Source organism: Fopius arisanus, unplaced genomic scaffold, assembly GCF_000806365.1.
Source record: "Fopius arisanus strain USDA-PBARC FA_bdor unplaced genomic scaffold, ASM80636v1 scaffold00195, whole genome shotgun sequence".
Classification (NCBI taxonomy): domain Eukaryota; kingdom Metazoa; phylum Arthropoda; class Insecta; order Hymenoptera; family Braconidae; genus Fopius; species Fopius arisanus.
In genome coordinates, this window is record NW_011887934.1 from 18790 (window position 1) to 34310 (window position 15521).

General features: G+C 34.6%; 2 protein-coding genes across 3 annotated transcripts; both read left to right on the forward strand.

The window, feature by feature from the left end:
* The first annotated feature begins 1337 nt into the window (after positions 1-1337).
* lark (RNA-binding protein lark) lies at positions 1338-7901 on the forward strand. Of its 2 annotated transcripts, XM_011314674.1 has the most exons (6): positions 1338-1515; positions 2897-3066; positions 3415-3960; positions 4190-4473; positions 5916-5963; positions 7689-7901. In XM_011314674.1, the coding sequence occupies exons 2-6, from the start codon at positions 2923-2925 to the stop codon at positions 7735-7737; spliced, it is 1071 nt and encodes a 356-aa protein (XP_011312976.1). In that variant the 5' UTR covers positions 1338-1515; positions 2897-2922; the 3' UTR covers positions 7738-7901. The 2 variants fall into 2 exon arrangements, with proteins under 2 accessions (XP_011312976.1, XP_011312977.1); XM_011314675.1 differs by lacking the exon at positions 5916-5963.
* Positions 7902-10977: 3076 nt separating this feature from the next.
* On the forward strand, positions 10978-15058 carry Adk2 (Adenosine kinase 2). The gene is made up of 5 exons (XM_011314676.1): positions 10978-11093; positions 11665-11872; positions 13720-13995; positions 14137-14545; positions 14823-15058. The coding sequence occupies exons 1-5, from the start codon at positions 11077-11079 to the stop codon at positions 14948-14950; spliced, it is 1038 nt and encodes a 345-aa protein (XP_011312978.1). The 5' UTR covers positions 10978-11076; the 3' UTR covers positions 14951-15058.
* The last annotated feature ends 463 nt before the right edge of the window (positions 15059-15521 follow it).

Sequence of the window (15521 nt, forward strand, 5' to 3'; positions counted from 1 at the left end):
CCAATCCTCCAGCCTGATTGGCTCCACCATTTTCCCCGACGAATTCAGCGGGGTTCAGTGGTACTCAAAGAGGATTGACTACAGTAGAGGTTCAGTTCTGGGGGTTGGAGTAACCCCAGCAGCATCATAGTACTGGACCCCAAGAAGGGAGGGCGCCACACGCGATGGGGGTGTCTGCCCGTCAGCCTCGGTAACTACCTCAATAGATCCCTCTGTCAGAGGGATCAGTCGACAGGGTGAGTGTTATTTTCTGCATTACGAAATTGGTATTCACTGAAATTTTGAATTTGGTAATTTCAGTGAATACCTCTTCGATTTTCATGTTCTCCTGATACTTTTTCGTTAAGGGTTAATTGGATTTGGTTTAGGGCCACATGGGGGCAAAAAATTTAAGTGACTCCATAAAATTTTAAAATTTCAGTGAACGCAGAAAATTACACTCACCCTATCGACTGGTCCCTCTGACAGCGAGACTGCTACTGAGGCGGTTACCGAGTCGGCTGACGGGTAGACCCCCCACCATCGGGTGCAGCCCCCTCTTTCTCTTGGGGTGAGGTACTACAATGGTGGGGTCACTCACACCCCCACTGAGTGGCTCAGTTCTGGGGGGAGTACCTCACCCCAAGAGAAAGAGGGGGCCGCACCCAATGGTGGGGGGTCTGCCCGTCAGCCGACTCGGTAACTGCCTCAGGCCCTCAGTAGCAGTCCCGCTGTCAGAGGGACCGATCGACTGGGTGAATTTTATTTTCTGAAAATTTTTAATTTTTCAATTTCAGTGAATACCTCATCGATTTTCATGCTCCCCTGATACTTTTTTGAAAATTTTTCATTTTTCAATTTTAGTGAATACTTCCTCAATCATCATGCTCTCCTGATACTTTTTCAAAAATTTCGAATTTTCAAATTTCAGTGAATACCTCCTCGATTTTCATGCTCCACTGATACTTTTTTGAAAATTTCAAATTTTTCAAATTTCAGTAAAAAGCTCCTCGACTTTCATGCTCTCCTGATACTTTTGCAAAAATTTCGAATTTTCAAATTTCAGTGAATACCTCCTCGATTTTCATGCTCCACTGATACTTTTTTGAAAATTTCGAATTTCGAACTCACCCTATCGACTGGTCCCTCTGACACCGGGACTGCTATTGACGCAGTTACCCAGTCGGCTAACGTGACATCCTCATTGCGTGTGTCGCCCTCCCTCTCTTGGGGTGCAATACTACGATGCCGCTAGGGTCACTCAAACCCCCAGAACTGAGCCTCTACTTCAGTCAATCCTCTTTGGTGGTACTGCTGACCTAGTTACTTTCCTGGCCCTCTCGCAGACGGCGTCTGTAACTCTGCAGTTTTCGTCAATGAAACCATCTTGTTACTGCAGTCATTCCGGCATTTTCGCCGCCGCCATTTACACATTGCTGTAGCGTGGTTGCGAATCCTATAAATTCCGAATCAACCATCATTATCAAATCACCTGAGTCTCCAGGATTTAATACAGTGTGGAAAATTCCCGATTCGGTAAGTACCTCAAACATTTTTATCTTTTTTCCCTCAATATTTCTGTTCATGAGTGCTGAATCTGTTCGGTTGAGCGTCAAATCCTCAACTTTTCATTCCACTCCAGAAAGCCATCATCATCTCCGAGTAATCAAACGCATTTAATATTTGGACGATCGCAATTTTTTCCTCAAGTACAACACAATTATGAGAATGAACTGATGAATTTTCATTTGTCCTTCCAATTCGTTTTTTTATTTTGCCCGAATGAAGTCCGAGTTCTTCATCCATTTGATTATTCCAACGTTTTGGTGATTATCGAATTAAAAGTAGCAATTAAGGCCCAGAAATTTCGTGACATTGATAAAGAGGAAATGAAGCAAATGGAGATGTCTATGGGAAGTCAAGGAAAATTCAATTATTTTTTGGAAAAGCTTTTGGTTTGTCGGCATGAAAATGGCTGCCCAGAGGAAGGATGAAGCCCTCACATGACGCTATGGAGGGGGAAGGGAGTATAGTGGGGGAGATGCCGCCATTTTTTCAGAAAATTTTTTTGTACACCAAAATGAAAACGATTTTCAAACACTTTGTTAAAACAATCTAAAAACTGTCCTTCCTGCTATTAGTCGGTAACAATATGCACAACAATATGCAATAATTACACGTCTCTATGTTAATCATTTGCTAACCTCTCGAGGGCTCCATGCACTTCTCATAAAATCATAAAATTATTAGTTCATTGAACGGATAATGTCGAATTCGAATTGATGAGATTATTCACTTAATTACAAGAACTGACGTTGCCCTGATTAAAACTTGGAGTTCTAAGTATCGCACGTCCTGACAATATAATGACTTTAGGGGGAGTCCTTTTAAATGATTGAAACCGATGATAGAAATGCTGATATTAAAATTGACCAATAATTAATTTAATTAATTGACACTGATTGAGGTCACCAATGAAATTAATTTTTTAGGATTCGCGGCATCGGTGATAAACGACCCACGTCGAATTATTTATTTAATTTCCCTTTCGCAATAAAATAAAAGGGGGAGATGTGTGGATAAAGATTAATAATTAATGGACGAGAAAAATTCAAACTTTTAATGTAAAAACTCTTTGGATGATGACCGAAACCTGTAACTTCATCAAATTCTTAGATTTATAATCACTATAAGTTTGCGATTTATTTTCGGTCTTTTTTTTTTAGTTTTGGAGCAATATCTTAAAATGTAAGATCATAGGGCCATTGTTTTGAGAATATTTTCGTGTTCTCACAGAAATCTTGTTACATATCTACTTCGTCACGTGGTAAAGTGGCGCCAGATCACATTTTCAACGCCCTATTGCTCACGATTTGAGTATTTTATATGAAAATGAATGAATTAATTATTTTTCAAGTTTGATATCACTATTCGAAGACGAAGATGCCTGGCTTCAGCAGTGTTGGGACTTTCAAGATCTTCATCGGAAATTTGGCCGATAAAACGACTAATGCGGACATCAAGCCCCTGTTCGAGAAATATGGCAAAGTCGTTGAGTGTGATGTTGTCAAGAACTACGGTTTTGTTGTAAGTTGAAAACGTTGAAGAATATTCATTATGTTAATTATTAATTAAGTCGACTTAGAAGGATACTTTCAAGATACTCTCAATTCTAAAAAACGCCCAATATTATAACAATATCGAAGAAAAATATTTATTATATATTAAAATAACAATTATGGTATTCGACATTATATTTTTTACATAAATATTATATTTGAATCTTGCTATGGTCTCTAAAATATATCGTACAAAATTATTTTAAAAAATACCTGAAAATACACAATATGATTTCTTTCAGCACATGGAGAATGAAGAATTGAGAATGAATTATTTTAAAAAATACCTGAAAATACACAATATGATTTCTTTCAGCACATGGAGAATGAAGAAGCCGGTAGAAATGCAATTCAAAATTTAAACGGTCATCTAGTTCACGGCCAGCCGATTAAATGTGAAGCAGCCAAGAGTCGTAAAGGTCCAAACACTCCAACCACGAAGATATTCGTGGGCAATTTAACTGACAACACAAAAGCACCACAAGTGCGCGAGCTCTTCGCTAAATTTGGAACAGTCGTGGAGTGCGACATTGTTCGAAATTATGGATTTGTTCACTTAGAGGCAACAGGTGATGTGAACGACGCAATCAAGGAATTGAACGGTCAGATTGTCGATGGCCAGCCGATGAAGGTCCAGATCTCGACGAGCAGAGTGAGACAGAGGCCTGGAATGGGAGATCCTGAACAGTGCTACAGGTGTGGACGAGGTGGTCACTGGTCCAAGGAGTGTCCCAAGGGTGGGATGGGAGGAGGACCAGATAGGAATGGATTCAGGGATAGGATGTTTGGCCGTGATCCTTACCCCCCACCACCACCACCACCTTTCCTCAGAGATCGACTCATGGGTGGACGAGGATTTGGGGTGGGTTGAACACTTTCTCTTTCCAAATTCAAGTATCATCTTCATAAGTTCGAAATATTTAATTTTTGTATCTGGATGACACGCGCATTTATTCGAAATGTTTGAAATTTAGGATAAATAATTGAGGAGAATATTATTTATATTAGACTGAGGATTGATAATAAGTCTGCGAAGAGTTATAAATCGTGGCATCAAATGACTTATTCCACTTTATAATTTGCATGATTAGGAGTACGATAGCTACTACGACAGACGAGGATTTGACGACACGAGAGATTTGTATGAAAGACGGTTCACTGGCATGTCTGGACCTCGTGACATGGACAGCTCCATGCTTGGACGAGATTTCCCCCCAATGTCAATGCCACCACTACCCACGAGACGAGATCCCATGCCACCGATGCCAGCTATAGGAATGGGCACCATGAGGGACAGTGGATTCTCAAGAGGAAATGATTATGGAATGTTCAGCAGACGATCTTCACCTCCCAGTGGAAATAATGGACGTTTCAGGTGAGTTGTCCTTTCAAACCAAGATGTTCGGTAATCAACTATTATAGCTCCTCCAAATTATGTTCCCGAAGACTGATGAAAATATTCATATTTTTGAACTCCACTTGTAGGAAACTAGTCGTATTGTGACGATTGTAAGATGTCAAATTCAGATTTTTTTATGCTTGGGTAGATCTATGAAATCTTTTCTAATGATTTGTATAATTCATATGAATCCGGGTGATGTACTACAATTCTCGTAATTTTTCTCGCAGCGAAAGATCACAAAGATCGTAATAAGATTCGGTCACCCTTTCAAATTCTTTTTCTTTTCCAATCAACTCATTGAGTCCGATCCAATTTTATTCTTAATTTCGCATAGTTTTTGTTATTTATTGGTGAATTAATTCAATTAAACAGAAAAACTCTTTGGAGGAGTTATATACACGGATTATCAGATTTTTATTTCAAAAATTGGAAAGTTAAATATTTTCAAAGATGTCCACGTACCTTTACATATTTTTAATAGAAACTTTAAATTTTCAAATTATTTTGATTCGTCATTTCAAGTTGCTGGCCAATAATTTAAGATGTGGAAATGATTAGATTATATTTGGACAGTTAACAATTATCAAATTTGGTACTTGAATATCTTTAAACTTCAGTTATTCCTTCCATTTTTAGATGTTTATATCCCTGGACTTCAACGTAATATTTATTCTGTTTATTTAGTATTTTTATCTGCATAAAAATACTTGAATGGTACAATGAAAAGCGGCACTGTGAAAAAAACCTGATAAGTCAGAGTGACGATTTATCCGCGACTTTTTTTCTCATATCGACTGATTGGGGTTCGATGATTCTTTGGAATTTCTAATCATCAATTTGTTGTAAATTCTTTTTTTCAACATTTCATGTTTTATGAGATTTTTTTCATTTTCTCATCCATTTCTCGTTAAAGTTTTATGGAATTCATTAAAGTAGTATGAGCACGACTCGATTTAAAGGATTGGAATTCAAAATTCGTATCAGTATCAATAGTTATAAATTATTGTCAATTCACCATTTACCCTTTATCTGAAAAAAATTACAAGGCAGTTCATTCCTCTCGATTTATAATTTTCTCTGGGATAAATGAATTTCAACAAATAGTGATTTTTAATAATGTTAGAATGGAAATCAGTAAAGATTCCATGTACCATATAAAATTTTTCACTTATTTTATACACCTGGAATACATAATTCATGTTCTTCAAACTTAAAATTTTCATATAAAATAACCATCAACGATACATTATTATTTTATTGACAATTCTGAATGCATTATTCTCCATTACCTCAACGCCTGAACTATTATTCGCTCATACTACTTTAATCACGACTATCAAAACAAGTTCACAAACTAATAAAACGCTGAAATTTTCATAGTTAGAATCGATTATTTATTATAACGCTGTTTATAGTAGAGGCATGTACGAGGACTTCAGCCGAGATTCTTTTGAGGAGCGTCGGTAAGTAGTTGATAAAAAAAGTTAAGAAAAAAAGTAGTAAAGCACCAAATAACCTTTTGAATCGAGAGCCCCAGATTCTGTTTTGATTCCTTGAGTTAATGTGTGACTTATCATTTTCTTGCGCTCAACTTTTCTCGACGTCGCGTTTTCTCGGTGCCGCTTGATTAATCATATTTTTTTATTTCGCAAGGATAATTCCTTGACATTTCAGCTGTTAATGAGTCAATTACTCGCAAGGTATCGTTGGTTGGGCAGAAAGGACGCAACTACAATTTTTCTCGTGAATTCGATCTAAGGAAAATTATTGATTCTTGATACGATTGAAAATTATTAATTATTTTCATTTATTTTGCAATTGCTGTTACGCTCAACTCGGACTGAAGAGTCCCATTTATTGACGAACAAAAATGTAGATTCCAGCGCAAGGTGAACGCAGCAGCAATTACAAAATATTAGATTTCAATATTCTACCGTTCGTAATTCAATTTGAAATGACGAAAAAACGGTTGAGGATATTTTAGTAACAATTCCAAGATTGTCAGTCATGCAAATTGTGGATGGAGTTGCACTAGAAAAAATGAATTGATATTTGGCTTTATCGATATTGGAAAATTGTCTTCTTTCAATTATCTACTTCGTATAAATTGAAATTCTCTGACTTAATTCATGAAAACGATTCATAAGCCGTAAAAATGTTACTTTTTGTAAGTTTTTCAATTTTTTTTTCCTATTAATCCGAAAGGAATCGTGAAATTAACCATTTTAAAAGCTGAAGTGATATTCTTTGGCGAATGTAAAGTAAAGATAAAATTCCCCAAGTACGTACTTTGATATCCTCAAGAATAAGTAATACTTTCGCTTTTTCATATGCATATTTTTTGCTAAAAAAATTCAGTTATTGAATGATGATTGAATTAAAATGGATAAAATTTCGCGTATACAAGATTTTGTTCCTCGAATGTTTGACCCTTTGTGACATTCCTATGAATTCAATTAAACTCATGATCTTATGGCGATGTAGTCTACTCGTTTAAAGAGTATATGTTACGTTTTTTTTACTCAACCTCAACGATACGTACTCCATTATTTCAAATTTGCGATAACCATTTCAAAATTAATCCAAAGAGACTAGGTTCCGGAACAAGTTTGACGTGGAGAAGAGTCGACTTTTGAATTTTTATTTTATATTAATTTCTGTAATCCTCACAAGCTAATCAATTTTTTACTGGAATTTCCGTGAATAATCGCTGAAATTTTCCCTTTGAATCAAGGCAAATTTTCCAGCTTCTCTCGTCTAGTTTCGCAACGAAACGATTCATCTTGATTTATTTTCAGTCGAAGCTCCATAATTCGTATTTTGTACATAAAATTATATATATATTTATAAATATATATCTAACGTCAAAAGCATGGCTTTCATATCAGAGTATTTCTGAATAAGAATAATTAAGAAAAAAACATGAATACCTATGAATTATCAGCGCTCAAGACACTATCAGTATTAAAAAAAGTGATTGCTGAAGATTTAGTATTGAACTGTGGTGCAAGTCTGTGATAAAGTTCTTCTACCTCCTGTAAACAACAGCCGGAAATTGCCTGGGATATAATAACATAAAATATCCATTGTATTATCATCAAAACCAGATAGACAACAAAATTTTGTGATTTGTAATGCATAACATGTGTTTCTATACGTCTAAATGAACTCCTGTTTCTCGTTAACAGACCGGGAATCCGTGGACCATCGCCGTCGCGCCGGTTCGCACCATATTAATCCAAAAAAATGCAAACCGAGGCGGATAATCTGAAAAACAAAATAATAAAAAAAACCCTCGTCGTCGCGTCGGATTCGCCGGATCGTTGATCGTTCGTCTTCGTTGCTTCCTCGGTCACTACGGAAAACACAAACAAGTGTCACGCATTCGGATCAATACACGGAAATAAGTACAGGATAGATCGGAACGTCGAAATCTCGTCGCAAGTGAGTATTTCGGGTCGTCTTTGGTCGTCGTCGGAAGCAGCTGCCCGTCGGATAACCCGAATTTATCGAATCAAATTGACTTGGAAATTAAATGATACATCTTTACATTATGTGCATTTAGACTCACCTTTTCTAGAATGGCCTTTTCAACTAATAGCAGCACTCTTTTTCTACAATTTTATTCGTCGGTTCCTGTTTCACGTAAACATTATATCGAGTCGATTCACTTATGACACTACTGCGCAGCTTTTTGCGCAGTGGCTCACGTGATGTAGAGTGGGGGAATCCCGAGTTTTTAGAAAAGGAGAGTCTGAATGCATTGGTATTTATACATTTCGCATGTGGAGTGAATAGCTTTCACAAGAACATTCGGACGACTACGAACGACGATTACACATGGTACTTGGAAAATTAAATCAACTATCGAAAATTCATGTTTTACACTCGTTTCATTAGTATTTCAACATCTTGCACGGTATATTCTTTTTGTATTTATAATTAAATACTCTCCAAACGGAATATTGATGGTTAGAAATAAAGAAAAAACATGGATTTTCGCACTTTCCAGCCTATTTCCAACTTTTTCGGGTTTTTGCGGTGATAGTCGTCATGCATGTTGCTGTTGTAAAAAAAAATCCAACTTAATGAATGAATATTGACGAATGAAATCTCAAATCAGTACCGAGGAGGTGAAAGGCTTCAAGTTGATTCAGTTATTTCAGTTCGAGATCGCAATATCCACTGTAACCTTTCACCTCTTCACCACCAAATATTTGCTTGAAAAATTCAGTGAAAACCCGAAAAAATTCTCATTATCATGCTTATGATTATCATCATCATCATTATTATTATTATTATTATTATTATTATTGGTAGTAGTAGTAGTATTAATATTATTATTGTCCTCATTATTATTATTATTCTTAATATTATTATATGACTATCATGAACCTTCTGATCACTATAATTATATAGAAAATGACTCGGGATAGAAGAGAGAATGGAATGACGGTCCGACGATGAAAGAATATTATTCAAAATTTACCTCTAATGATAGTGTAACTTTTATTAATACACTTAGGATTAATCTACTTGATGGAATAACGAAATACAAAAAACAATTTGTCGGAGAAATAACTCTGAACTGATGTAATATTTATTATGTTTCTCTTTATGAATAATTCCTTGATTTGCTTTCCAATTTATCCATACCTCTGTCCTTTATCATTCCATCTTCAAGGTGATCCATACAGTCGCGTATTTTTGTTCATTGAAATTCTTCTCCACCTTCGTAATTGAATATTATCTTACAAATATTGTCATTTGACTCATCAAAATGCGAAATTTTCTTGAAAGCATTTTATCTTCGCAGAGACTATTGACAGTGGAGAATTTTATTTGTTGAAAGTTCGTGTTTTCTGTCCTTAATTAAGTCAATAAAGAAATTAAGTAAGTGAATATGTGTATGAATATTTTATTAATGCTTTATCCTCATATGGGAGCTGAAAATTTCATTGTTTTCGCGAAATTTATCTCTGCTACATGCATTTATGATGAAAATTTAACGAATTTCTGGGATGTTGTGGAGTAATTACATTATCCATCCTTTTATGGGAGTAAAATATTTTTGTTAACAACCAGTCCACATTGCAATTACGTAATGTATCAACAAATGGGAGAATGAAGCTGTTGTTTAAGGTATATTCCAAAAGAATATACTACAGATAGTCATAATATCATTTTAAAATATCTTCTAGGTGTCAACCAACGGAAAAAACGGTATATATACGAAATATATATTAATTGTATACACACAAATATTCGTTATATATCTGATTTATGCATGAAATATATTTGCAAAATGCAATATATCACATATAATTATTAGCATTTATATTAGCATTTTTTCTGTGGGGAGACTGGGGTTTTCTATGGTTTCCCTAGAAATCTTAGTCTCAAAATTAAAACCGTTGCCACTACTAAAAATAAGATGTGAAGAGAAAAGAAAATGAAAGAGTTTTATTGACACAACGAGGTGCCTACCAAATTAATCCTAAAAATAAAAAAAATTGTGGTACTTCAAGAAAAAAATTCTGCGGTTAAAGCGTACGTCGAGTAATTGAATATGAATGCATGTGTGATAAACATCAGGACACGTGTATTGATACTCAAATAGTCCTTTTTGTGGAGTAAGAGTATGAATATCAATAGATAAAACTAGAATTTTCCAACTGCAGATCGAGCTTGGATTATGTGAAGTAATGCATCATCCAGCGGTGGAGACGAATCATTTGGAAATTCTCATCATTTACAAGGTAAGGTGTGAGTTTATTGAATATAGATTGCAGAAAAGAAGATGAATTATTTCTAAAATCATACTTCTGTCGAAATTCTCTGGAATAACTGGCGAAGGCTTGGATGGATAATAATTAGTGCATATGTTGAATCCCTATAGTGAACTAAATTTCCCTGTGTTTTTTCTGAAAAAATTCAAAAATTCATAAATAATTGCTTTTTACCGAATTCTTTATTTTCTGATCGATAATGAATTCATTTTCGACCTGATGAATTATGTAATCAAATTTGTAATGATGATGACTGAATTTAATTGATCATTGCTTAACACTTGGGACTATAAATTACGAGAGAACATTACCTTTATTTCATTCTCTTTTTAATGGAAATTCGAGTCCTGGGAAATTCATTAAAATGTGATCTTTATAGATAATCAATAGATTTCAGATTATGATATGAGAAAATTTAGTTATGGATGGATATGGCCAGATTTTCGCAATCCGTTACTGTTATCAAATTTTAAACTGAAAAAAGAATTTTTAGAGTGCAAAAATAACTACACTCAAATAATTCGTCGCAAAGATGATTTCAAAAATATTTTTCCACCTAGAAGATTAAAAATTTTCCATTAAAATCGAATATTGATCATTTATTAGATAACCGTTATCAAAAATGGTAATGTTTCATAACTGTTTGTGATTGGCTGTTGCTATCTTACTTTACGACGCGAATCAAGGACCCATTACATCCCACTTTGTATTTAATTTATCATGCAGTTCACAGCGTGTCTTCGTTAACTCACAGCAGCATTCTGCTCAGTCAATAATTCCATCCATAATGAGTGAAAAATTGAGGTAAGATAACTTTTATTTTCAATCAAACATTTAAAAAATCGTCACGATTTTACTTGCCACATAATCTTGAGGGAATAGTCGTCTGAAATATTTGAGGTTATCTGTTTTATTCTGGAGCATAAAGTTGATTTAAAAAAGCACTCATTAAAATTTCGTTAACAATTGACATGATAGCTAGAATTTCTCATATAAATTGTAATGATTTTTTAAAAATAATGTGAGCCAAAATGTCAGATAGATACTTTCTCAGAGAATAAATAATTTACACAAGTTTCAGATGATTTTAAATTACTGTTTAAACTCAACTTTCAGAGAGTTGTGATTTTTTTATAAATTATAATTCTTCGGGTATCGGATAATTTTGAATCATTTGAGCCCAACTAGCAGTGATGGTTTTTTAATAATAATTATAATAAATGAAAACGTTGCCACAATCTTTTCTTCATCATTAGATTGCAGCGCGTTCTCAATTGATTCAAATTTTTAATTGTTTTTTAAAGAGAGAAAAGATGGAGGATTTAAGATTGAGAAGAAGAAAGATCAATGAAAAATTAATAGAATTTCTTTTCAGGGAAGGTCTACTCCTGGGCTTGGGGAATCCACTATTGGATATCTCAGCAACCGTAGATGATGATTTTTTAGAAAAATATGGAATGAAACCAAATGATGCTATTTTGGCTGATGAACACCATAAATCATTATACGATGAGCTCATAGAGCAGTACAAAGCGGATTTTATTGGCGGAGGATCAGTCCAAAATACTCTCCGGGTTGCGCAGGTACGCAGAGATAATTATCGCATTATGTAATAATTTGATGTGTACTGATGCTGCGTAATTTATATCTCCGTGAATTCGAATTAAGAGGTGTTCAGTGGCTATTGAGAATATCAACCCCATTTTTTAAACATATGTTTTTCATATTTTTCATATTTTCCAAAAAGTATATTTCTCAAAATTCATTCTAACAGACAAATGGTGAACACCATGTATAATTTCAATTTTTTGAATCTCTAAGTTTTAAAAAATTAGATAAACGGACAAGAACTTTCATAAAATTATAGTATAATTGAAAATTTCTCGTCCCCTTGGGATGAGTTATATTGAATAAATCAATAAATTAAAGCGAAGAAGAGATATATTCAAAGTTTTCATATCAATTTAATTCCACACTTTCTCACGGTTTTGCGACGCGGTATTTTCCGTATTTATTTTGTCGATAACTTCTCCCGGTGGCTAGTGAACACAGAGAAAACTATTATGAAATATTACACCTTCAAGGATATCCCCGTGGTTCCTTAATTTTTCAGCTGTCGAAATCTTATACATCGTCACCTTGAATGTTTACCAAACAAAACCGAAAAATTCTCCACCGCTCCACTTCGGATCTCTTTCATATTTTGGTGAGCTCCTAGATATCCTTGAATTGAACCGGAGTCTTTCTTCTAAATTATATTCCTTAAAAATGGTTTCTATTTCCTATCAACTAGCCACTTCCTTTCTGCTTCCCGATTCTATAGCCAAATGATATAATTTTTTTAAACTTTCCCCCGGAAAATGCATGCAGTAACAATTTCACATTTTTAGTACATTTGCAATTGACATTTTAACTCAGTCAAAGAATAGTAGCGAGCTTCCTTTGCATCTTCATCATAAATTAATATAATTATTATTAATATAATTAATAAATAAGATATTTTCAATATACAGCCTTTAGGCGCATGTCGTTTTTTCGTGCATTTTACAAAAAAATCTGTCCACCGTATTTTCAACGAATTTATCTCCCTCATTTCTATATTTCTTATCGTCTAGTGTTTTCTTCAAAATTTAACTCCAAACAAAATAAGACATATCTTTAATTCTGAATCAAGAATTTCAACTTGTTTCCACATAAGCTGATTGATGCGTTGTGATTCTCTTCATTATCGTTTATTTTATCGTTAGAAGGAATACTCTCAAAAGTCTAGGAGAGAAACATTCACCTTAGTCAACTGCAGCTTGAAAATTGATACGTTGGAGTTTCTCAACAATATTGTTAACATTCTTAAAAATCTCTTGAATATCCGTGTCGAATGATCAAATAAATTCGTCCATTGACTCTCTTTGTTGAAATAACAAGATAAAGCACGATCGGTAGCATAGAAGCTGCATCATTTGATGATCTGATGTAGTCAGTAGGGGAAGGGATGATAGCCTTCTTCGCGCCAGTATCTGATAAACCTATACATTTCATTTAAATCATAGTTCTGATCACTAGATTTCCGTATTATCTCTCTCGGCCGTTATCGATGGTCATGATCTTCTGGATATTGTGAGTGTTCAATGTTATTATTCGGATTTGTCTCCAATGATAGATTTCGGTTATCTATTCTGTCGTAATTTATTAGTATCAACTCTATTGTCGTTACCTGTGTGTATTGATTGTCTTGAGTGTTTTGTTTTCTTAAGGGTCTTCTCCTTTTCTATTTCGTCGCTAGGTCATTAGGAAATTTTTTAGCGATTGTGAGTTCACGGTTCGAGACGAAGAAATGTAATCATCAGAACGCTCTGACGATTGTATTTACCGAAATTGTGATGCAACTCGGATAAAATTTTTATTACATCTTATATTGAACATTATTTTTCAGTGGATTTTGGAAAAACCTCATATAGCCACGTTTATGGGGTGTGTAGGAAAGGATAAATACTCAAAAATTCTTAAGGATAAACTCCTAGAGAGTGGAGTGAACGTTAGGTATCAGTACCATGATAAGGAGCCCACGGGTACCTGTGGAGTCCTCATCACCGGGAAGAATCGATCATTGTGCGCTAATTTAGCAGCCGCTAATTGTTTCTCACCGCATCATCTGGATGATCCGGAGAACAAACTTCTTCTAGAAAATTCTAAATACATTTACATTTCGGTGAGAAAAATAATTTTCGGTAAAAGAATAATTTTCTTCTAATTCTAAGAATTCATTAGAAGAAAATTATTTTTTAAATAACAATGCGTTAACTTTTCCTGGCCCATATTTAAGTGGTGAACGTTGTGATTATTCTTCCAGGGTTTCTTTTTAACTGTGAGTCCAGTGACAATTCAACAAGTTGCGAAACACGCACATGAAAACAATAAAATCTTCATGATGAATTTGAGTGCTCCATTTTTATGTGAATTCTTTAAAGAACCCATGATGGCAGCGTTTCCTTATGTAGATATAATATTCGGAAATGAAACCGAGGCTGATGCCTTCTCCAAGGCGAATGACTTGAAAACGATGGACAGGAGAGAAATTGCCTTGAAGATGTCAAAGATGGAAAAACTCAACGACAAACGGAAAAGAATTGTTGTTATCACGCAGGGAGCTGATAACGTCATTGTAGCTAAGGATGATAAAATCACAGAATATCCGGTCCGGAGAATACCCGAGGATAAAGTTATAGATACAAATGGGGCAGGAGATGCTTTTGTGGGAGGTATGTACTCGTTTATTACGTAAAACTCAAATATCATGACGACAATTTATAAAATTCGGGAAAATAGTCTCTGATAGACGTGATTAACCCTCGTAAACTGGTTTAATTCATCAAATCCTTTTCGTTTTCAAATTTTTCTTCTTTCGATGAAATGACAGTCGACGGAGATGTGGAAAAACTACAATATCTATTTTCAAATTATATAAAATCATCTGAGACTTGAGGATTCATCATTCCATAAAAAAATGTATATCCATCGTTTGTTATTATTTTTCAGGATTCCTCGCCCAATACCTTGTTGGCAGAAGCATTGAAACCTGCATAGCATGCGGGATTTGGGCAGCTACAGAGATTGTCCAAAGATCTGGTTGTACTTACGCAGGAAAACCTAATTTTGTACCTTAAGCTCATATTTTCTTAAATTGAATAAGTACCTGTGCACATGATGGATAATTACCACAACTGGGCTGTTACTTAAAAAATCAAATTCTTTCAATAAATGGTTTAACCAAACGTTTTTTTTCACTTCAAATCTATTCTCGCAATTCCACTGACAGATAAAATTCTACATTATTGCATAATTACGTTGCATTTTAATAATAATGTCGAATAATTGAAAAGACAATTAATACTTTTCAAATATTTTTTAAACCGATGACTGCATAGCGCTGTTTTTCTTGGAGTAATCGAATTTTCAGTGATTGGATACAGATTATCCTTCTCTACCTACCATTTCAAGACCGGCTGTTTTCATTGAAGCATTCTTTATAGCATGGTGTTTATACTCGCTACCAGCATGTAAATTTGAAAATTTGAATTGCCTTACGCCTTTATTCTAAATTTCCTTCTACAAACTTTCAACATTCGTTCTCAACTCACGCATCTCTTTCAACTAGTTACGAAACATCCTTCATTACATCTATAATACTCCACATAATTCCTTGGAACTTTGAAAGTGGAGGAAACTTGAGAAATT